This window comes from Podarcis pityusensis (assembly GCF_964106645.2).
Source record: "Podarcis pityusensis genome assembly, chromosome: 2".
Lineage (NCBI taxonomy): Eukaryota > Metazoa > Chordata > Lepidosauria > Squamata > Lacertidae > Podarcis > Podarcis pityusensis.
Window position 1 is genome coordinate 113,684,207 of NC_138029.1, and position 25,081 is coordinate 113,709,287.

A 25,081-nucleotide genomic window follows, 5' to 3' on the forward strand; every position below is an offset into this window, starting at 1 on the left:
CCTTCCAACAATCCACAAGACGGTTTGAAGAAGCTGAGTTCATCTTGATAGCGTCCTTCTTTGGTGGTGACCTCACTCGTTTTCCATTTTTGTTAACATGATTCTACTTAGATTCAGATTGCAAAAACGGGGGACTGCAAATCTTTCAAATAAAAGGTCCTGTGGCCATCCCACCTTCATTATGTCCAAAGACCAGTTTCCTTTCTGATTCATGTGGAGGAAAGATGTTAGACAGGCATATCGGGAAATGAACACTCAATTCACATTCATTGGTTTTATTATTGCAGTGCTATGCCAAAAAAGACTAGATTTTTTAATGTTAAACCATCAGATGCTCCTTTTTATTCAGATCTGGCCTCAGGACAATAATGTAGCACTTGGGGATGAAGATGCAACCCAGTAACCCTGAACTGGAGGCCAAGATAGAGAAGACCTGCACGGCTACCATATATTTCCCCTTGGTGCTCAGGTAGGCTGGCACAAAGGACACCCAAACACTGCAAAACACCAGCATGCTGAAGGTGATCAGCTGGGCTTCATTGAAGGCCCCAGGCAGCTTCCTGGCTAGGAAAGCCACCGTGAAGCAGACGGCCGCCAGAAAGCCCATGTAGCCAAGGGCAGAATAAAACATGGCAACAGAGCCTTCGTTACATTGCAGAATGATCTGCCCAGGCTGGGAGTGCATGTCGGAGTCTGGGAAGGGGGGAGACATTCCCAGCCAGACCATGCAGATGCCCCCTTGGACACTGGAAAAAGACAAGACAAGGGAGTTGGCCAAGCTCTTGCCCAGCCATTTCCTCATCTGGCTCCCTGGCTTTGTGGCCATAAAGGCCACCACCACAGTGATGGTCTTTGCCAACAGGGAAGACACGGCCACGGAGAAGATGATGCTGAAGGCAGTTTGTCGGAGAAGGCAGGTCCACTTCTGGGGCCGACCGATGAATAAGAAGGAGGACAAGAAGGAGAGCAGGAGGGAGACGAGGAGCAAGTAGGTGAGGTCCCGGTTGTTGGCCTTGACTATTGGTGTGTCAAAGTATTTAATGAAGATTCCCAAAAGAAGTCCAGCAGTGAGGGACAAAAGCAGGGCAAAAGAAGCTAGGATCATCCCCAAAGGTTCTTCATAGGACAAGAAATGTATAATCTTGGGGACACACTGATCTCTCTGTAGATTGGAATTCTGATCATCTGGACATTTGTTGCAATGCTTTGCATCTGAAAAACACAAGAGTGACTTCAGTGTTGCCAATATAAATATTACAGCCATGACATTCCATAGTCTACTACATACCAACAATTCTGTGATTCTTATCTGATTACTGTATTTTGGGTTGTCGGTTTGCCTTGAAGCAATTTTGGGCTATAATTTGGGGTCAGAATAAAAGTATTAAGGGCCAGCATATCCCATTGAGCTCCTTTAGTGGAGCAAGACACCCCCTCCATAGGTACCAATGCTTAGAATTGAAGGTGATTTTCTACTATGAAAAGGCAACTTCTTAAATATCCTTTCAGGTACATTTACCTTCCTGAATGGAGATTGTTCCTTCCATGCATTCAACACAAGCATAGCAGCAGATTGGTTCTCCCTCCTTAATGGCCTTGGCATAGCCTGGACGACAGTTTTCGGTACACCTTGAAAGAGGCACGTTCTAGCCAAAATGAGAAAAAGCATCAAGCAGAAGATGTTAGGGCTTTGTGGATAGGAGCCATAGAGTGCAGCTAGGATTGAATCATACAATGGGGTTAGGACTGCAGCATAAGATATGTAGGTGTCAGTTTGCTGCTGACAGTCCAAGACCATAGTATTGCTTGGTCTGAGGTATCAAAGAGAATAAGATGTGATTAATTATTTCACCCACCTGATTGAACCATCTGGGCCACACAATGACATTCTGGTCAATGGCAAACTTGATTTTCTCTGGTGATGCTGATCTCTCTACACTCCCAACTTTCAACCCAACAAGGGACTTATTGGGAAACGCCACCCAGTTGACAATGTCAAAGTCAGCTGCCAGCTCCCCATTCTCATCCCAGTAAGCTCCGTCCATGGAAAAGTTGTAAAGCTGGAGGTTTCTTAGGAAAGAGTGCAGCTAAAATGGTACAAGAAAACACACCCAGAATTAGCAAACGAGGAACAAATCCACATACATGAGCCTTGCCCACTTGGAGCAATGGTGCAGTCCCTCAAGGACTCAGCTAGGTGCATTAACCCATTGAGATATTGAGTATTACTAGTGTAATACAAAACGCAATTACATTTTATTATTTATGTATCAGAAAAAGATTGAAAACAACAACTAGCAGTATCATAATACCACCATAGAAGTTTTTTTCTGCTTGCTGCTTTCCCACAGGTATGTGTCTGCTACAGTCTGCCCACCCATAAGGTGGTTGAGGACCCGGCCTTGGGTAGCGGAAGGCCAAGAGGCAAGGCCCACATGGAAGCCTTTGGCAAAGAAGCAGCCCTGGCAGTGGCACCAGCTGCTGGTGAGATCTCATTGGAAGCTGCTGTCTCCGCCACCTCCACTTTGGGAAATAGGGGCAGGCTGCTGGATCCTGGAATTTTGCCCCAAAACTTGCCCAGAGAGGAGGAAATAACCGCCCCCCCCCCCTTTACAAGGATCCACACTCGACTCTGTGTATATTTCAGAGATGCATCAGAAACTTGACGAAATGGGTTTTCCTCAGATACGGGTTTGAAAAATCACCTCTGTCCAGACCTTCAATATGTCCTCAAATATGTATTTAATTAATGAGCTAAAGTTTGATGGTGCGTGAGAGAAAGGATTGTTATCATTATTATTAATTCGATTTATATACTGTTCTTCATTGAAAGATCTCAGAGTGTGTCACAAGATAAAAACACAAGATCCTACCTGCCACGGCTGTAGTCTTTGAAGGTCCATCTTGCCACTTCCCACCACGGCCCTCTGGCTCGGTTTGGATGAGTATACAGCACTCAGGAAACTTGCCATGGCCTGGAGAGTGTTGTAAATACTGTAGCTGTCTTGAGACAGCGTTCTCTCAGTAAAATCTTGCGACAAGGTCCCCAGTTCTTTATTCTCTGTGCATCTTTTCTGGACTCGCTCAGAATTCTTTGAAAGAGAACACTTAAATGATGTCTTTATAAACTGGATGATTTCAGGAGCATATGGTTCAAATGTTTCATATTTTGCCTTCTTTGTCTGGATTAAGAAGGACAAAGACGCAGGGACACCCAAGGGATCATAGTGAGCTATTAGACTCAAAGTGAGATCCTGAAGAACTGTTGAGACCCAGACTTTCCCCACTGTTTTTTTAACCGTTTTCGCACTTAGTGTGATATACGCGTTTACAATAATAGTGGATTGAACACTTCCATGGTAGACAACTACACTGACTTCATGCTGTCTGAGAAATGAATTCAGGTGCTTTGGATTATAAGCCTCAGTTTCTTTGATACTTTCTGAGAAGGCCACACAAATATCATTCTTTGTGACCGCAGCTGTGAAGGTCCTCATGAACCTTTCTCCATCGCCATTGTCTGGTGCAATGAGACCGATCCACGTCCATTTGAAATGCAGGAGCAATTTGACCACAGCCAGGTGAGGAGGTTCTTGTTTTGGGACCATCCGATAGGAGAAAGGGAACTGAGATTTATCAGTTGATGCACGACTAGCAAAACCATAACTGACCTAGGAAAAAAAGGAAGAGTTTGGGTTTTTGTTTTGTTTCCAAGACCAAGTGCAACAATGGGGTGACGAATGTCGCAGCCAGATCACCCTCACATCCTAAATTTTATAGAAATTTATTTATCTATGCTACTACAGCAGCAAGAATGTTACTTGCCCCAAAGTGGAAAGAAGCAGAAATCCCAGAAAAGGAAGAATGGATGCAAAAACTCATGGAAAATGCAGAAGTGGCAAAACTTACTGGAAGAATGAGAAATCAAGATAACAAACTTTTTATAAAAGCATGGAAATGGTTTATTGAATATTTACAGATAAATTGTAAACAGATAAAAACATTAGCAGGATTAATGTAATAACCTGCAGTTTTCTAAGAGCATATATTTACAGTAGATAAATAAATGAGCAAGTTAAATGAACTTGGATATGCAGAATGTATTAAAAAATAAATTTAAGGAACTGCAAAAGAGGGAGAAGGAAGTCAAATTTTGAACTGTTTAACTGATTGTAAAACTAATGAAATGTATAAATTTGAAAAAATATTTTTTAAACCTAATAAAAAACCTAAACCCATGAATAACTAAGAAAATGTTCATCATTATGATTGGTTAGTTGTATCTGAACTTGAGAGCCAAGATTTTTATGTATTTAAAAGGTATATTGCCTGCTTTTGGAGCACACATTCCAAAATGTGGTACTCTACATAAGCTAAATGCACAAAGTGAAATACAATGTTATGAGCTTGGCAGTGCTGTGGGTGGGTATGCTGTATTCAGAAATCCTTCTAATTCCTCAATCCAGGAAATCGAAGCAAAGATTCAATTTGTTGAATATCCAGACAAGGCTCTTGGTAATGGCCCCATAAGTATGGACCATTAAGGACACCATGGGGGGTGGCTCTGTGCCAGACAGCAAATGGCTGGGCCCACCTCCCTCAACTCAGTGGTAGTTAGAAATACAAAAGACAGAGTGGAATTATGTGAGCTAGAAGCTGGAAGCAAAACTGCAGACTGGGAAGACCGAGAGAAAGGCATGCCTGATTTCTGCTGTAATTCAAGGCCTGCAGGTTTGGGAGAAGAAAGGTCCTCTTGGGTTGTTAATGCTGTGAACCCCTCCATCATAGGCTCAGGTTGTGTGTCTGTAAATAATATATGGCGTTTATTGACCTGACTTAGGCCTTTGATACTGTAAATCGTAATGCCCTGCGGACTGTCCTTCTGAAAATTGGCTGCCCAGATAAATTCGTGAACATCATTCGGCTCCTCCATGATAATATGACAGCAGCAATCGCAGATAACAATTGCTCTCATTCACAGTGGGATCAGGTGTTAAACAGGTTTGGGTCATTGCCCGAACTCTATTCATTATTTTCATTGCCATGATCCTACACTTTGTCGAAGGGAAACTCCCCACCAGAGTAGAAATCATCTATTGAACAGATGGAAAGCTCTTTAATCTGAGCAGGCTGAAAGCAGAGAGTAAGGTTACTGTAACTTCCGCCCTAGAGCTTCAGTATGCTGATGACAACGTAGTGTTTGCACGCTCAGAGGATGACCTCCAAACCATCCTAAATATCTTTGCAGAAGCTTACAAAAAGCTTGGTCTATCGCTCAACGTTCAAAAACCCAAAGCACAAAATAACCCCCCTGCAGCACCACAAATCCAACTCAATGGTGTAATGTTGGAAAATGTCTATCTCTTCTAACTGGGCAATTATCTTTCCACAAGGCCTGACATTGATGTCGAAATCTAGCATCACCTGAGCTCTGTAAGTGCGGCTTTCTCCTGATTTAAGTGCAGAGTGTTTGAGGACCGAGACATTTACAGGGAAACCAAAATGCTTCTTTACAAAGCTATTGTACTACCAACATTACTGTACATTTGTGAAATATGGTCCACTTATAAACGCTATCTCCAGCTCCTCGAAAGATTCCATCAACGATGTCTCTGAAAATTTTTACACATCACTTGGGAAGACAGGCAAACCAATGTCAGTGTACTAGAAGAAGCAAAGATCACCAGTGTTGAAGCAATGATTCTTCAGCATCAACTTTGATGGACTGGTCATGTTGTTTGGATGCCTTATTATCGTCTTCCAAAGCAACTACTCTATTCTGAACTTAAGAATGGAAAGTGAAATACCAGTGGACAACAAAAGAGGTTTAAAGACACTCTAAAGGAAAATCTTTAAAAATGCAGTATGAGCACAGAAAATTGGGGAATACTGGCCTGTGAACGTTCCCATTGGAGAATTGCCTCTACCAAAGGTGTCATGGACTTTGAAGAATCATGAACCCAGGACCACAGGGAGAAACGAGCTAAGAGGAAGACACATTTGGAAAATCCTCACTGTGATCAGCTCCCACCCAGAAACCTAGGTCCCCACTGTGGAAGGATGTGGGGATCCAGAATTGGCCTCCACAGTCACAGTTTTACTTGGTTATGAGTGATCGCCAAAGAACAAGACCAAGAAGCTAGCCTAGCAATTCTAACAACCGAATCCTTGCTGGATCCAGAAATTAGAAAGGACTCAGCTTAACCCCTAAGTGGTGTATAGAAATACAACATAAAAACAATGAAACAGAATTATGCAACAGAGCTGCAAAAAAGCAAAAGCAAAAACAAAAATAAAACAAAATAAAACACCTAGCCCCATAATTCAGTAATAACAGAAAACAAACATAGGATCTAAGAAACCCTAGACAAAAAGATACATCTTTATATACAGTCATTGTAATGTGAATATTGGCTCAGCCCCCAACCCAGCCACCTTTTCCCAACTCATACCTGTGGGATTTTATAAATGCTCAGAATGGTTGAAATGAGGCTGGAAATAGCAGCGTCACCTCCTTCTAGAACGGCCAGCAGCTTATTCTGTTTTTCACAGATGTAGTTTGGAACATTCTTCTGCCCACCAGACAGCAGGTCTAGCACAGCTTCATAAGTCATTCTTCCATTGAAATTGCTGTCATAGAGGTTGTAGCCAAGGGTGATGTTGGGTAGGAGCCTGGGATTCCGACTGATCTCCTGAAGAGTAAACAAGAAGGGCAGGATGTGCCAATATCTCTGTAAATCCTGACTGCAGAAAAACAGATGTTATGAGATTTTCATCCTCTAGTCAGTGAAAGAGTGTTCAGTTTTCTGCATATTTTCATAGAAGGGAATTGATATCCAGTAGAAATATTTGGATTTTTCTGTGAGAACCATACTAACACTAGCTCTGTGTTTGGGCGCCTCCAGATTTTTATTTGGGGGGTGGGGTGTTTATTAGCAAATGGATATTTTTTCTATTGCAAATGGGTTGTTAGCAACAGTGGGGGTCCCCCCCCCACCTATTGGATTTCCCCCAGAAATGGGAACATCTTCTTCCAAACCTGCACTGGCTGCCCATTAACTGCCAGGCCCAGTTCAGGGTTTGGGGTATGCTGTCGAATACCTTAATGGCTTGGGAGCTGCTTATCTGAAAGAGCACCTCTCCCCATATCAGCCTTCCTGCTATGCAAGATCTGTTAGGACAACCTTCCTACATAATTCATCCTCAAAGGAAGTCCATGGGCCTATGAACCAAAGGACTGTGTTTTCAGTAACAGCTCTCTGGTTGGGAAACACAGTCTCTGTAGAGATTCATCTGGTCCCAGCATTGTTCAGCTTTAGGTATGCACCGAGGGCCTGTGTTTTGTCGGATAACCAGTCTCAGATAATCTACAGGCCTAAGTCTAATTAATGCATGAAGAACTTCAATCTATACACCAAGCTGTCCTGCCAGATTTAGTGAGGTCGCTTCCCCCTACCTTGGGAGGAGATGGGTCCCCATGCAGTCTACCCAAGAAGCTTAACGTTTGAAGAGGCTTGAGCTCATTGCTCCAGCTCAGACCGCATGGCTCTCACAAGCCACTCTTGAGTTTCTATGCCACCAACCTAGGAACTTTCACCCTTTAGAAACCTAAACAAAGTTTTACTGACTGTGCAGCTTTCATGACATTTGAAAGGGTTGTAAGTAATCCGTTTTTTAACTTACTGAATGTGCGGCCCTTTTCTATGGTAGGGCATACATGATATTGGAAGAGGAATACCATAATTATGCAGCCCCAGAGTCCCTTTGCCGTTGTTCTTAGGGCTGAATTATGACTAGGGAGACCCAGATTCAAATCTCAATCAGCCATGAGAATCCTGCTCAGTCAATGTCTCTCATTTCCATTTAGCTCATAGAGTTGCGGTGAGGATTAAAAAAAGAGAATGGGGATAACTGGCCCCCTAAACTCCTTTGAGGATATCTTTAATGAATAAAAGTAGTTAGAGAAGGCTGTCACTAGCAAGCATTCCAGCCAGCCATTTTTAAAAAACCTGTCTATCATTCAGTATCAGAGGGGGTGTTATAATGCCAGTTACATTTCTGAGCCAGCTTCAGATCTGGGAAGCTACTTTTAAAAGGTTATTTCATCTGTGGACTGTGGCGGCTGAAATTCCATGCCCTCCCAACATTTCACCGTTGAAAATATTTGCAGAACCCCTGTTTACTTAGTATGTTTCACTGCACGAGTGCCTTCACAAACACACCATTCCACTATTCCAAATTGCTGGAGGTTATTTAAAAAAAAGATATATTTGCAATAAAATTATCATTCATAATAATATTAATTATTATTTTTTATTGAATTTATACACTGCCCTATACCTGCAGGTCTTAGGATGCTTCACAGGATAAAATCAGACCGCAACGTACATAAAAACAATTATTATTATTTTTTTAATAATATTTATTAAAATTTCAGAAACAAAAAATTACATAGTTAAAGAGAAAAGAAACAAGGGAAAATGTGTATTAAAAAAAAAGAGAAAAAACATACAAAATACAAAGTACAGATAAAAAATAATAAAATAATAAAAAACACTTAAAAACAAATTAATCCTTCCGTATCTTACATTTCGTTTCCTTGCTTCCCTGACCTCCTCTCACCTCCGTTTTTTGTATTCCAGTTCAATTGGTTAATTCAGCAATTCCTTTCCCTCTTTGTTTATGTCTTAGTCCTTTAACTTAGTATATTATAACTTTAGATTCTCACCTATTAACCATCCATTTTTACATACACCTTTATGACATTGCTACTAGAACCACTTAACTTCATTCTGACATCATTCTAACATTCATTAATTTTACAATATTTCTGTAAATAGTCTTTAAATTTCTTCCAATCTTCTTCCACCGACTCTTCTCCCTGGTCTTGGATTCTGCCAGTCATTTCCGCCAATTCCATGTAGTCCATCACCGTACATAAAAACAATTAATTATGGTATGGCAAATTCACTACTTTGCTTCTTTTAGAAAGCTGCGTTTTCCAAAGAGCAGAAGCACCTTGGAGCCCATTCAGCCACATTGAGCAGCCTGGTCCTGAGGTACATGACAGGCAGTGTACGACAGGCCCTGAGGTACGACAGGCAGTGGGGAAGCAGTGGCTGGTGTTACCTGGCTAGGCAGCTGCATGAGAAAGGTTTGGCTGTGCACTGCATTCCTCTGAACACCCAGGGAATGGGATTCCCCTGTAGTCAAGCGAGGACAAATTTGAGGTCTAATTTATCAGGACAAGACATCAGAAAAATGGGAGAGCATGGAATCACAGTGGAGAGAAGCAGTAGAAAATGTTAACCTACACTATTGAAATAGCAGGAGACTTAGAGAAATCTTGCAGGTATGGCCAAGCAATGGTTGTAGACAAGATACCACTTATGCGGACGTCTCCTGGCTTATAATAATTAAGTTCATCCTTTCGATCACTTATCACACTGAATTGACATTTCCTCTTCAGCCTCCCATAGCAGGAATGGGGCGGCAGCAGCAATACTGAGGGAATTAGGAAGAGGAGGAGCATCGTTTCCTGTGTGCTCCTCTGGTCCCCTCTGCCCGGATTGCTCTCAGCTTCAGATCTGATCCAGTGACTTCTCAGTACACATAGGAGTCCAGCTGTGGCTTCAGAATCAAGGGCTTATATTAAACCTCATCTGCACATAGTCCCTGCCTGCCCTGAATCTGAGACCAGGCTCTCTGTGGCCCAGGTGATATTTATGCACCAACCTTTTCACAGTGGGTATAGAAAGTTATTACATGTTGTTCTTGCTTCTGGCACTTTTATTATCAGTTTCAAAACCAATATTTGGAACAATCCCCAGAGGTGTGTTTTTTAAAAAATAATAATAATTACAATGGTTTTGATAATGATCAGGGACAGAATACACTGCAGCGTCCTCAATTCTCCCTATGGCTCCATGTGCAGGTGCGTATCTGGAGAAATTACGTTTGAGAGACCACTCAATGTGGGTTCGTGCACCGTCTAGTCTCATGGCTCAAATCTCTAAGGTTGGAAGGGAATGAATACCTTCCAAACTCCAACAGACAAACAATCACATTTTTTTTCCGGAGGACTGATTTACACAATGTGCACTCTATATTTCCAGACATTATGAGCATATCAAGCTAGTTGGAAATATTCTATAAGAAAGAAAAGAATGATTGGCATTGCAATGGAGGGGCTATAGCTCTTTCAAGTACAGGCAACTCCCAATTTACACAGCAGTTACATTTCAAGGCACCACACATTTAAGTGAAATCATGTATATTTCATAGAATAATAGAATTGTACAGTTGGAAGGGACCACAAGGGTCATCTAGTCCAACCTACTGCAATGCACCATTGAAATATCCTGCAAACAACCCATTCCACCCTTTTTGGTGGCGTTTTTGTTAAGTTTTGGAGTCACCTCCAGTTTCAGCGCAATGCGCGTATGCACAGTTAGCACATGTTGGTGCGCACCAACCTCTCTCGCTCTCCAGGCTTCAGTGAAAGCATGCATTCGCCCCATAGGACGCACACACATTTCCCCTTCATTTTTGGAGGGGAAAAAGTGCGTCCTATGGGGCGAAAAATACAGTATTTTCTTGGCTCGGGGTTGCATAACTTCACACCGTCCCACATTTCTCTGATGAAATTAGGGACATCCTAAGGAAAAGAGGGACATTCTGGGATCAAATGAGAAACCAATATGGGTTTTGTAAAGGGCTGTAAAGGACTTGTAAAGGACTTACAGGACTGTAAGTACGGAAATAGGGACACTTGGACTTCGGAGGCGGCGCCATCGGCAATGGCGGATTCCCTCTAGCCCTGAGGGAGTAGCTCCGTGGAAATCGGGTCTTGCCGCTACGGCGAAGCGGGGACCCATTTGAAACCCACAGGCGGGTGAAGCCTGTGACCGTGGAACTCAGCGGGCACCCTTAGCGCCCCCCCCAATCTGCGAGGGAACTCTGTAAAGAGCTCCGGAGCATAACGGGGTGTTTGGCGCGGTGCTGAGAGTCAATTGCTTCTTCCGTGGAGTGAAGCCGCGCAGCTGTTGCCGGAGAGCGCTGACCTTTTTCCTGTGACAATTCGGCTAATAAACAACTACCCGTGAGTAGGTCAAGTTTGAAGATTGGGAAATTTAAGGGGAAAAGGGTTAATTTGGAACTGAAGCGGGAAGGCGTAAACAGGAAGTCCGTCTTCCGTTTTCTGTAAATAGATCAAAGCGAAGACTGTCTAAGCTAAGACCCTGAAAATCGCTTGAAAAAGACTTAAATCTCGACATCAATTAAAGAGAACTCCCTCCCTGAGGTGCGGGAGAGGGGAGGGAGAAGGGGAAGTATCTTTGCCCGCAGGAAAAAGAAGAGAGAAAGGGAACAAAGACCACCACTTAACTCCTGGGAACGGACTGTCAAGGGACAATGGATGCCGTATTGTGAATCGCACTGTTTAAAGGATAATGTAACTATTTGACAGTTACTCTGCAAGAGAGATACTTTGGTTCTGAAGGGTCTCTCCGGACCTGAAACTGTTGCCTTTTTGGTTAAAGGGGGGATCTTTGAAAGTTGGAAAAGCTACTTTATTGTTATAAGTCTGGACTGCTACTGTGTCCCCCTAGAGGAATTTTGAAATTGTTACAATTGGCCAGGGAATTTTCCATTCTAAACTGGCCAAGGGAAATTTTCCATTACAAAACAAGCAACCGTGGGAATGACCTTGATCCGTTGATAAAGTGTTATGGCAGACTTGACTCAGGAAAAAACAACAAGATCGGGTAAAATTAGACTGCAACAGCATAGACCGTCAGCATCTGGCCTTCCTTCCCCACCAGGAGAAGATCCAGCCCAGGTGACGCCTAAAGGAATAGCATCTGAAGGGGGTCTAGCTTCAGCACTAGATAAAATTTTTGAATCTTTGGAAAAATTAAGCAAACAGGTTGCTGAAGCGACAATTAAAATTGATCAAAACACGTCAAGCATTAATAATTTGGGGCAGAAGGTGAACTCAAATACAGAATCTATTGAGAAACTGCTGCAGGAATCTACCCTGAACCGAAAAACAGCTGAAGAAGCCAAGGAAAAAGCATTGGCTGTAGAGGAAAAGATATTACCGATTTGCAGGCAGCTTGAGGACCACAAGTCTTTGCTGTCTATGATTGAATTAAAAGAAAAACAGACAAATTTAAGGATCAGGGCTGTACCTGAACTTGAGAAGGACAGTTTGATTGACTTTCTTACGCAAGAATTTGCAGACTTTTGGAATTTAGACCCAGACAAGTTAGACTTCAAGATAGTAAGGGCTTTCAGACTTGGAAGAGGGGGGAGAAAGAACAGGGTGAGAGACTGTTTGATTACCCTCCGATCAAGAGAGGAGAGAGACAGAATATTAAGTCTGCACTTCCAGAAGACCTTGGAAATAGGTGAGTCAAGAGTGGAGATATTTAAGGACATCCCTAAACAACTTTTGGATCTTAGGTCTAACTACGGAGATCTAGTGGCCTTGCTAAGAGGAAACAGAACCATCTTTAGGTGGGAATTCCCCCAAGGCCTATCTTTTACCTTTAAAGGGGAAAAGTTCAAAATAAGATCAGTGGAAGACAAAGAATTTTTTTTGAAAGAACACGGAGAAGACCTGCAAAAAGAAGCTGAAGAAGAGCTAAGAGCCTTAAAACCAGGAATACAAGACATAGTACCACCACCTTTGGGATTGGACAAGTTAGTGAAGGCGATACCACCGACAGAACAAGAACAACTACTTGGCGCAGTTGGAGGAAAGTAAAATAAATACATCATGTCCCTGCAACTATTAAGTTGGAATATTCATGGATTTAACTCCCCAGAGAAAAGGAAAAAAGTTTTTCATTTATTGAAAAAGGAACAATTGGACTTGATTTGTTTGCAGGAAACACATGTGATAAGGCTCCACAGGAAAGTATTGATCAATAAAAGATTGGGCCAAGAATTTATTTCATCGGACAAGGTTAAAAAGAGAGGAGTAGTAATTTATGCGAAAGAAAGCCTATCACCGAAATTTATTTTTAAAGATGACCAAGGAAGATATGTGGCAATTGAAATCCAAACACAAGGAGAAAAATTCTTGATAGTAGGAGTATATGCACCAAATGAGGGGAAATCTGAATTTTTTAAGAAGTTGCATGAGACATTGTTAGACTATATGGATTACAACATTATTATGATAGGAGATATGAATGGAGTGGTATCTACAAATATGGACAAGTCGCAGAGACAGGTAGTAACCAAAGATGGCAGACTACCAAAAACTTTTTTTGAGATGACTGACAATATGGACTTGATTGACATATGGAGAATAAAGAATCCCTTGGGCAGAGAGGGGACCTTCTTCTCTGAAGCCAAAATGACATGGACAAGAATTGACCAAATCTGGTTAACTAGAGGACTGGCACCTAAGACTCGAAAAGTGGAAATTTGCCCTAAAACTTGCTCCGACCATAATGCTGTGAAAATGGAGATGAAATTAACACCTGCCGGTTCCTTCAGATGGAGGATGAATGACACCTTGTTTAGAGATCAAGAAGTTACCAAAAAGGCCCAAAAAACCTTGAGAGACTATTTTGAGATAAATATGAACACTACCATTGAAAAAAGAGTAATCTGGGACGCAAGTAAAGCAGTTATGAGGGGGTTTCTCATTCAACAGAATACAATAAAGAAGAGAACTCAAAATGAGAAAAAAGAAAAAATTTTGGAAAAAATAAAAGAGGGTGAGAAGAAACTGAGAGCAAACCCAAAGTCACAAGAGATTCTGAGAGAAATAAAGTTATACCAAATTCAATATATGAATATGATGAATCAGGAAATAGAATGGAGAATTAAACAGATGAGACAAAGGACATTTGAATTGGCCAATAAATGTGGAAAATTGTTAGCTTGGCAAATGAAAAAAAGACAAAAACTTAACACCATTACCAACTTGGAAGTGGAAGGAAAGAACGTCCAGAATCAGTGGAAATTAGAAAATGCTTCCAGAGGTACTTTAAACAGTTATATACACAAGGGCCACAGAAAGTATGTGATTTAGACCAATTCTTAAAAACAAATGGACTTCAAAAAATCTCTCAAGAAAATAAGTTAATGTTGAACTACAAAATTACAGAACAGGAGGTGGAAGGTGCCATCCAGAACATGCAGTTGGGCAAATCTCCAGGGCCTGATGGCTTAACCTCAAAATATTATAGATCTTTGAAGGACTGGATAATTCAACCACTAAAGGAGGTTTGCAATGAAATTTTGGAGGGGAAAAAAGCGCCAGAGTCGTGGAAAGAAGCTTATATTACACTAATACCGAAAAATGAGTCTGAAAAGACACAACTTAAGAATTACCGCCCCATATCCCTGCTTAATGTGGATTACAAAATTTTTGCAGACATATTGGCTAAAAGGTTAAAAAAAGTATTAGTAGAGGAGATACACAAGGACCAAGCTGGCTTTCTCCCCGGCAGACACTTGTCTGGCAATACGAGAAATATAATTAACATTTTAGAGAAGTTGCAAGTGAATATTAATACTAAAGCTGTTTTAATTTTTGTAGATGCGGAGAAGCCTTTGACAATATTTCTTGGAGTTTCATGAAGAAAAATCTTCAGGGGATGGGGGTTGGTCAAGGGTTTGAAAATGGTATAAGTGCAATTTATTCAGAACAAAAGGCTAAACTAATAGTTAATAATGTGGTGACAGAGGAATTTAAGATAGAAAAAGGGACACGACAAGGCTGCCCAATTTCCCCATTGCTCTTTATTTCGGTCCTGGAGGTTCTGCTAAACATGATCAGAAGGGACAGTTTGATTAAAGGTATACAGGTCAGAGCTAAACAGTACAAATTGAAAGCTTTTGCAGATGATTTAGTATTGACATTACAGGAGCCAGAATCTAGTACTAAAAGAGTATTAGAATTGATTCAGGAATTTGGTCATGTGGCAGGATTCAAGTTGAACAAGTTAAAAACTAAGGTGCTTGAGAAAAATTTAACACCGATTGAGAAAGAGAGGTTTCAGAAGGAGACAGGTTTAACACTGGTTAAGAAAGTAAAATACCTGGGGGTAAATATGACCGCTAAGAACTTAAACCTATTTAAAGACAATTATGAGAAATGTTGGTCAGAAGTGAAAAAGGACTTAGAGGTATGGTCAAATTTGAAGCTTTCCTTGTTAGGTCGAATTGCTGTCATAAAGATGAATGTATTGCCAAGAATGTTATTTTTGTTTCAATCATTGCAAATCTTGGACAAAATGGACTGTTTCAAGAAGTGGCAGAGAGACATTTCTAGATTTGTCTGGCAGGGCAAGAAGCCCAGAATAAAATTTAAAATATTAACTGATGCAAAGGACAGAGGTGGATTTGCCCTGCCAGACCTTAAACTTTATTATGAATCAGCAGCATTCTGCTGGCTGAAAGAATGGCTGCTTCTTGAGAACACAGACATTTTGGATTTAGAAGGTTTTAATAATGTTTTTGGGTGGCACGCATATTTGTGGTATGACAAGGTTAAAGCACATAAAGCATTTAAAAACCATATTGTCAGAAGAGCATTGTTTAATGTCTGGACAAGATATAAAGACTTACTTGAAAACAAAACCCCAAGGTGGCTATCACCGATGGAGGCGAAGGCTCAGAAAAAACTCAATATGGAGGCCAAATGGCCAAAATATTGGGAAATTTTAGAACAAGAAGGAGACAAATTGAAATTGCAGAGTTTTGAGAAATTAAAAGATAAAGTGCGAGACTGGCTTCATTACTATCAGATAATGGAGGCATATAATTTGGATAAGAAAATTGGCTTCCAGGTGGAAAAATCAAAATTGGAAACAGAACTGTTAGAACCTAAAACTAAGATTTTGTCAAAGATGTATAACTTGCTGTTGAAATGGAATACTCAGGATGAAACGGTGAAATCTGCTATGATTAAATGGGCACAAGACGTTGGACATAACATTATGTTTGCTGACTGGGAACAGTTGTGGACCACAGGTATGAAATTTACGGCATGTAATGTCCTAAGAGAGAATATTATGAAAATGATATACAGGTGGTACATGACACCAGTCAAGCTTGCAAAAATCTATCATTTGCCCGATAATAAATGTTGGAAATGCAAAGAAACTGAAGGTACATTCTTTCACCTTTGGTGGACATGCCCAAGGATTAAGGCTTTCTGGGAGATGATCTATAATGAAATGAAAAAGGTATTTAAATATACCTTCCTGAAGAAACCAGAGGCCTTTCTCCTGGGCATTGTCGGCCAACTGGTGCCAAAGAAGGAGAGAACTTTCTTTATGTACGCCACAACAGCAGCAAGAATACTCATCGCAAAGTATTGGAAGACACAAGATCTACCCACCTTGGAAGAATGGCAGATGAAGGTGATGGATTATATGGAACTGGTGGAAATGACTGGCAGAATCCGAGACCAGGGAGAAGAGTCGGTGGAAGAAGATTGGAAAAAGTTTAAAGATTATTTACAGAAATATTGTAAAATTAATGAATGTTAGAATGATGTTGGATAGAAACTAAGTGGTCTTTAGCTGTAATGCTATAAGGGAATATGAGAAAATGGTTATTAATTAGGTAAAAATCTAATGTTACAATATGTTAAGATTGAAGACTAGGATGAATGAAGAGGGGAGGGATTTGCTGAACTAACAATTTGAACTGGAATACAGAAAAGGGAGGCGTGAGAAGGTCCAGGAAATAAGCAAATGAAAAATATGTGACGGAAAGACTGAATTGTTTTTAACTATTTTTTTTTTGTATTTTTTGTATTTTTTCTTTCTTTTTTGCTTTTGTAATTTTTTTGGAAAATCTTAATAAATATCTTATATATAAAAAAAGGTAATAGGGACACTTGGAGGGTTTTCACATGTTCTACTTTTCTGCACAAAAATGGGGGGAGGGGCTGTTGATGATGCATTAAGAGGAGCGTAATGTGTGAAAGCAAATGAATAAGAACAGGGTCTTAGGCCCAGGCCAACCTAGAGGTCATAACCCTTTGGTCACAGTTCTGTTGTTTCGGCCTTGTGTTGCTGAAGGAGGGTCTCCACCACCACCGTCCAGCCTGGATATGGAGATCCAGCTCTGAGGGCCTTCTGGCAGTTCCGTCACTGTGAAAAGTGAGCTTACAGAGAACCAGGCAGAGGGCCTTCTCATCAGGGGCAGGGGGATTTTAATGTTTGAGGTTTTACTATGCTTAATGTATTCAATCTGTTGGAAGCTACCCACAGTGGGGCTTGTGGGAAAATGAGGGAGAAAATGTAGCAGAGTAAACGCAGCATGTGCTCTGTGCGCAAGCATGCAGAAAAGAGTCCATACACGGCTTCTCTAATCTAAGAAGCTTTATTTTACAGCAGCAATAAATCAACATCTCCAGGAGAAACCGGCATGGTGACTCCCTTCATCGGTCAAAACCGAAACCAGACTGAACACACACAGAACAAAGAACAGATCCCTGGATGGAGACCATCCGCCCAGTGGGCAGGACGCTCACTCTGAGCTGCTTAATCCTATAAGCTCTGAGTCTCCTCACACCCCCTCTCGTCCTGCACCGCTGGGGGCACGTAAGCATCAACACTTACCCCAAAAGCAACCCTGCACAGAACTCACTGTGTCTCTGGAAGCTTAAAGGTTTAAACCCATCTGCCAGATTTTCCGGGCTTGGACAGAAATTCAGCTTCACCAAGCCTGTCTGGACACTCTGACACACATTTTGGAAATGGATGTCTAGATGTTTAGTTCTGGACTATAACTGTCCAGACAATACCACCTTTAGAGTCTTCCTAAACTGTGATGGGCAAACAACAATCCCCACAGATTTCTTGGACCAAGCACCGGTAAAATTCTAGTTCCCTACAAAGCTCTGACAATGCACTGAACTCAGTTTCAGTACAGGAAAGTGAAATGAGACTTTGCTTTCGGGACTTCCACCCAACTAGAGATTCCCCAGACTTTATTACCATCCCAGACGAGGACTTCCTGTCTTCCAGATTTGCCCAATCGCTGTCAGTCCAGCATGTGAGCTGTGCTTCACCCTCAGCTGACAGTTTGAGACAGAAATCCTTGGTATCCTGCAGGTATTGCAGCATCCTCTTGATACCATTCCAGGCATTCACACTTGGCTTTGTAGCCTCCCTGCTGAGCAGATTGGTAGCAAATGCTATGTCAGGTCTGCTCCACTGGGAAAGATACAGCAAACTGCCCAGAGCTGGCTGAAAGATCTCAGCATTTTTGAACTTAGCAAGTTCCTCAAGCTGACTGTCTTTCATGTAGCTTGTCTCCATGGGTGTTCTGACCCCTGCATATTCAGACATTCTGAACTTCTTTTTTAAAAAAATATTTTTTATTAACAGACCAATCAAATCAAATCACATAAATTCCAAATTACAAAGCCAAATTTTAATTTTTTTGTTGGGGGTACCCATATTTCAAGTTCCGAAAGGGATCCAATTCTCTTGTTGCTGCTGCTTTAATGTCCACAAATCTGTCCAAATAATGTTCACAATTCTATCCAATCCTTTCTTGTTGTTTTCCACATCTCTTCTTGTTATTTTCATATATTTTTCCTTTCTCTTTGTCTTTGTGACCTCTGATAGTCTCCACAAGTGGGTTGAAACAAATTTGTAATCCTGTGTGGGTTTTTCTGTTCGTCCAAGAGTCATATTCGGACGGCTACCGTATTACATCGCTTCCATAAAGAAAAACACTCTTACCGTCTACTCGTTAAATTTTCACAGGTCTGTCACTCCCTTTCTCAGTCCTCTGAGGAGGTTCTGCCAGGAATCCAATATGAAAACAAAGCTTCCTCCTCCCGATCATCAATCTTTCGACAGAACCTGCCAAGATGGCGACTCCCTTTTTATTGCTGCATCATCAAAAGCCCTTGTTCTTTTCTCGATCTCCATAAGCCAAACTTTTGATTAGTAAATGTTTTCCACACAGTTTTTAATCATCCTGCTTAGGTCAGTTATGCGACGGTTCTTTCTTGGGGAGGGGTTATTGGTTAATCACATAGAAGAAAAGAAAAAAAGCCCCCCCATCCAGTCCCGCTCCGACATACTGAACCTTTGATGTATCTTCTTCATGATATATTCTGTTAAATCCAACCCGTCGCTCTACTTTCACAGAGGTCACTTCAATTAGCAGTCTTCACTCCCGTTCTTCACTTGAAATATGTGCATTTGCTTCTTTTCTAATTGTTTATTTCGAGCTGCTGCAGCCAGTGCGCGATCAGAGACAGCATCCGGGAGAGCCGGTCCCACACAAGGGCTTTGTGCCTAGTGCCCTCACCCCCTTCTTTCGAATCTGGGGGTGATTTATGGCCACAGCAGGTAAGGCAGTGTTCCCCATGTCCTTGGGGCAACAAGGGAGGCTGCATACTCCCATATCAGCCTCTTAATTACCTCGTGTGAGCCGGAGAGATGGTATTGTCGGCCATCTTCCAATGCGCCCCTGGTGGGCCCCCCCCCAGACATTCTGAACTTCTCAAGCAACTGCTCAATCTTGCTTTTCTGACTGAGCAAGAAGCTGCTGTCCTGGGTTCTATCAACCTGGATGTCCAAATAAATTTTCACTGGACCTAGGTTTTTAAGCTGGAAATGCTTTCCAAGCTCTTTGGCAAAACCTTGCACCTGTTTCTTGTTCCTAGCCATGTAGATTATATCATCTACAAACACTGAAACTAGCTCCTGTGACTCTCCTGACCGTTTCAGGTACAGGCAGCTATCAGCAAGACTCCTCTTGAAACCCATGCTCTGCAAGGCTTCATTCAGACACAAGTTCCAGTTCCTGGCCGATTGTTTCAGACCATAAATGGACTCGTGGAGCTTCCACGCTGCATCTGGCCTATTGCCCTCAAACCCTGGAGGAGGAAGCATGTACAGCTCCTCCTGGAGGTCTGAGTTCAAATAGGCTACATCCACATCAAAGTGATGCACCTGATGACTTCTCTGTGCAGCAATGGCTAAGAGCATGTGCAGAGTTTCACTTCTGGAAGTAGGAGCATACACTTCAGTGTAATGCAGCCCCTTCCGCTGTGTGAAACCTCTGGCTACTAGTCTAGCCTTGTACTGTGGTTCTCCAGTCTCTGTGGGTTTAAGATGGTAAACCCAACGGCTGCTCACGGCCTGCTTGTCTGCTGGCAGCGTCGTGATGGAGAACAAACCTAGAAGACTCCATTGAGCTCCACTCTTTCTTCATTGCCTCATGCCATTTCCTGGCTTCTGCTTCAGGCAATTTCTGAGGTTCCTCAAAGCTCTCTGGTTCACATCGAGCCATACCAACCCACACGCTAGTGACCTCAAACCTTTCGGGTGGTTTTTTCCTTCGTAGTGCGAGCTGAACGCCTGGGCACTACTTCAGGTACCCCCTCTGATTCACTAGGGCCAGCTAGAGTGTCCTTGCCCTCAGAGGATTCCCCCTCTGACTTACTGCATCTTCTGGACTTCTCAACTGGACCTGTGGGCGATGAAGGTGCACTCTTTTGCTCTAGCTTAACAGCTTTAGGAGATGCCCTTTCATGTTCCTGCCCTTGGTCAGAGATCTGATCCTCAGCAGGTTCAGTTTCTGCCCCCTCCTTCCTCAGCAGAGTCAAGCAGACTCTCTGAGAGGATGTCAGGATTCCCATGGATGCACGTCCATCCACTTTGATCACAGAACTCAGCACTCTTGCTGACTAAAATCCTAGACTGATTGCCTTCTGGATAGGCAAATCTCCATCCCTTGGTCCCTGGCTCATACCCACAAAAGATCATTCTTTGGGACCTAGGGCCGCTCTTTCTGCATTTGGCCTTTGGTACAAGGACCCAAGCCTCGCACCCAAACACGCAGAAGAAATGCACCTTGGGCTTCTTACCGTGCAGCAGAAAATAGGGCATGTCCCCTACTATAGAACTGTACGAGCGGTTCAGAGTGAAAGACCTGACCTTCCATGCTTCCACCCAAAAGCGCTGGGGCAACCCTGCATCAAAAAGCATGGCTTCCGTTGTCTCCTGCAGCATTCGGTTCTGATGTTCTGCCATCCCTTTCTCCTGAGGAGAATGCGCGACTGTCAACCTGTGGTGTATCCCTTTCTGGTGGAAAAAGTTCTGCAGCGCAGACCCAGTGAACTCCCCACCACGATCTGATTGAAAACTTCGGACCTGCAGTTAGTTCAGCTGCAGTGATCCAGTCTTTCACCAAAGCAGCAGCCTCTCTCTCTTGTGCTTCAGAATGAACACCCACCCATTTTGGGAAAAATCATCTACCAGAGATAACACAAATTTGGCCCCACCTAGACTGGCAACTTGCACAGGGCTGCAAAGGTCGGCATGAACTAGCTCAAAAGGTTTTGTGGTTACCCTGTCAGACCTAGAATAAGTGCACGTGTGAACCTTAGCTTCCTTGCAGGCCCTGAAATCCAGGTACTTGGCATATGCTTTCATCTTGCACCCCTCAGTGAAACCTGGGATCTTCTTCACATATCCCCAGTTGACGTGTGACATTCTCCTGTGCCACAGATGATGGCACCCATCATGAACAGGAACGTTTTCACACCGTGCTTGTGCTGGCACAGTGGGACCTTTACCTGTAATAGGCATTTCCAGAACAAACAGCCTGTACTTGCATTCAACACTGACCAGTTGGTGCCCACCTCTAGAAATGGAACACACATTATTTTCAAAACACACTTTGAAACCATCAAGGACAAGAGAAGAAACAGACAGCAAACAGCATTGCATCTCTGGCACGACGTAGGCCTCAATCTCTGCCTGTAAAAAAAGAAGCATAAACAGAGCCAGACACAGTTAATGTACACTTGGAACCATCTGCAAGAGTCACAGTTTTTCCTGTCGTCACAGCCCTGCAGTTCCTCAAAAGACCCGCAGAGGGCATCAGATGGTGACTGGCTCCACTGTCAATCACCCAGCTCAGCACTTGGTCCTAGTTGCAACATTTCACCATTGCCATAGAAGCAGCCAGGTGATGGTGTGATGACGTGTCTCTGTCGGTCCTCTTGGAGCCTCTCCGAGCCTTCCCACACTTGGCAGCACCTCTAATCTGGTTGCCCTTGGAAATGGTCTAGGAGGCTTCCTGTGGCTCCACTGGACACTGTCTGACCAGATGGGAATCCAAGCCACAATGGAAACAATGGCGAGATGAAAAAGCTTTCACTATTACTTCACTTCTCCCTGCACCTCCACTCCTGGATGCAGGATAGCCTGAGCCTGCTTGACCGCCATCTGTCTGCCAGCGTTGCTCCTCATCACACAGCCTCCCCGTGATAAATTCCAGCGTCAGCTGCTCCATTGGCATGGCTTCAAGGGTCAACACAAATTCTCATAGCTTTTGTCCAACAAACTCAGAAGAATGTAAACTTTTAATCGTTCTGGGAAGGCCAGCATAGGCGTAATGTGGTCTCTAACAGGTCCGCCAGGACATAGACACATCTCAAAAAGACTCATTGTCACATGAATCTTGGCCCCTGCTGTAGTGTGTAGGTACACTCTCTCTAGAGCCTGCCAGATCGCTTGGCTGGTCCCTAGCCCATCAACGTGAGGCAACTGGGAAGAGTCCAAACTGAGCACCAGAAGACCCATCGTTCTCTGGTCTCTCCTCAAGGCAGCAGCGGCTGTTACTCTTGCAGCTGCAGCTTCACCAGCCAGTGCAGGGACTGAGGCATTCTGCGTAGTCCCAAAGCCCCTTGCCTGTAAGCCAGGCCCTGACTCTTCAGGAACAATCCTCCCAGTTGTGTCCATTGAGCCTCTCAAATGGGACATTGAAGGTTTCCTGAGCCTCTGCCATCTTCCCTGGGGCTTAGCCTACTCACGCTCCTGCCAGCCAGTCCTTGAAAAGGTGATCTCCAATGAGGTCCTCCTTCACCAGCGAGTTCCTCTGCCTATGCTCTCACCACACAGCATGGCAGGATCTCAAAGCTGGGCTTCTCTGATGCTCTTCGCACACAGACACAGCACAGGCGTGGCTGAAAAATTCCATAACCTGGAACACCCATAACCTGTGGGAAAATGAAGGAGTCCAGTGCACTTCTACCACTCAGCTTGCCGGACTGTAGCAGAGTAAACACAGCGTGTGCTCTGTGCGCAAGCATGCAATGCAGAAAAGAGTCCGTACGCGGCTTCTCTAATCAAAGAAGCTTTAATTTACAGCAGCAATAAATCAACATCTCCAGGAGAAACTGGCATGGTGACTCCCTTCGTTGGTCAAAACCGAAACCAGACTGAACACACACAGAACAAAGAACAGATCCCTGGATGGAGACCATTCCCCCAGTGGGCAGGACGCTCACTCTGAGCTGCTTAACCCTATAAGCTCTGAGTCTCCCCACAGGGCTGCATTCCACCAAATAGTTGTGCTAAGGGAAGTAGCTGCAAGGAGTCCTTCAAGCACAACAGGGTTTTCCTTTCTTCTCTCTGTGCCCTGAAAATCAACATCAGAGGTTCAGGAAAGCCCCCAGAACAGCACACAGGAGGAGGAGGAGGATAGGATAGGTCATTCCATCAGGAAAGGAGAAACGCTTCAGCTGATGGAGTGATCTCCTTACTACTGCTTTCATTTCCTCCTTAAGATCAGATCCTTCAACACCATATGGGCATTAGCTGAATAAAACCCAATACTGGTTTTTTAATGTATTTTTTATTAGATTTCTCTAATATACATTTCAAGATATTCATTTAGACAACCTTAAATCAGTGACTTCTCTTCTTTTTCCGTGGTTCATTTTGCATATCATAAATCCCTGCATATGTAAGCTCTTCTTTTTTTGTTCTCTTATTCTATATGTTAAATCTGTAAACTGCACGTATTCCATGAGTTTAAGTTGCCATCCTTCTTTGGTTGGGACCTCACTCATTTTCCAATTTGGGGCTAGCAAAACATGGACCGCAGTAGTGGCATACAGAAACAAACTTTTTTGACACCTGGGAATTTCCCTCTGAATTGTACCCAACAAAAAGGACTCTGGTTTTTTTGGAAAGGTACTTTTAAACATTTCCCCCCCAATTCATTATATATCATTTCCCAGTACTCTTTTAACCTTTTACAAGTCCACAACATGATAAAACTTACTCTCAACCTGATTACATCTCCAACACTTATCTGATTAGGACTTATACATTTTAGCAAATCTACTAAGAGTTAAATAGCATCGATAAATCTTTTTCAGGTAGTTCTCCTTCAAGGAATAACATGTAAAACTCAGTAATGTTAACATGATTCTACTTAGATTCAGATTGCAAAAATTGGGATTATGATTATGATTATTTGCCATCTCTTCTGCTGCCGTTTGATCGCAGTCTCCACGGAATGAATTTTTCTGTTGGCTTACGTGGGAAAGCCCAGTGAACACGTAAACCCAGCAGCCCCTTCTTAGGTTGCCGTCTTTCTATGCTTACTGACATGGGAGTTAATCCCTACTGAACTAAAGGCGGCTTACTCCCGAGTAGGAAAAACAGACTGGTGGGAGGCCCTGGCGCATCAAAAGCCAATGCCTGCTCAGCCCCTCAGTACTCACCAGGCCCTGTGGCCGCAGACTTTGGACGGTGCGAGCCCTCCTCCCCTCCTCAGCCCCCACCCCCGGCACAAGCTACAGCCCTGCTGGGGTGATGGCGTGCGTGCCCAAAGAGAGGGCTATGAATGCCCTTTCTGGTTCGCCACCACTGGGATAGGTCATTCATCAGGAAAGCAGAAGCACTTGAGCTGATGGAGTGATCTCCTCAGTGCTGTTTTCATTTCCACCCTAAGATCAGATCCTTCAAAACCGTATGGGCATTAGTTGAATAAAACCCAATATTGTTTTTTAATGCAATTTTTAATATTTCAATATATTCATTTAGACATCCTTAAATCAATGACTTCCCTTCTTTTTCTATGGTTCATTTTGCATATCATAAATCACTGCATACTTTACATGAGCTAAACAATTTCCTCTGAATTACACCCAGCAAAAAGGATTTCATTCCCAACTTCCAGAAACAAAACACAAAGAAGCCAGGAAACAGAACTATTTAATTTATAACGGGACCAATAAGAATGTGCAAATCTTTCCTTCCAATAATCCACAAGACTGTTT

At 42.8% G+C, this 25,081-nt stretch overlaps 1 protein-coding gene across 1 annotated transcript; it reads right to left on the minus strand.

The window, feature by feature from the left end:
* Nucleotides 1-319: 319 nt before the first annotated feature.
* LOC308469853 (vomeronasal type-2 receptor 26-like) lies at nucleotides 320-3,272 on the minus strand (the record flags this gene model as incomplete). Its single annotated transcript, XM_080992887.1, has 4 exons — nucleotides 2,874-3,272; nucleotides 1,857-2,087; nucleotides 1,520-1,646; nucleotides 320-1,212 (listed from the first exon to the last, which is right to left on the minus strand). The coding sequence occupies exons 1-4, from the start codon at nucleotides 2,970-2,972 to the stop codon at nucleotides 320-322; spliced, it is 1,350 nt and encodes a 449-aa protein (XP_080849013.1). The 5' UTR covers nucleotides 2,973-3,272.
* Between the last annotated feature and the right edge of the window lie 21,809 nt (nucleotides 3,273-25,081).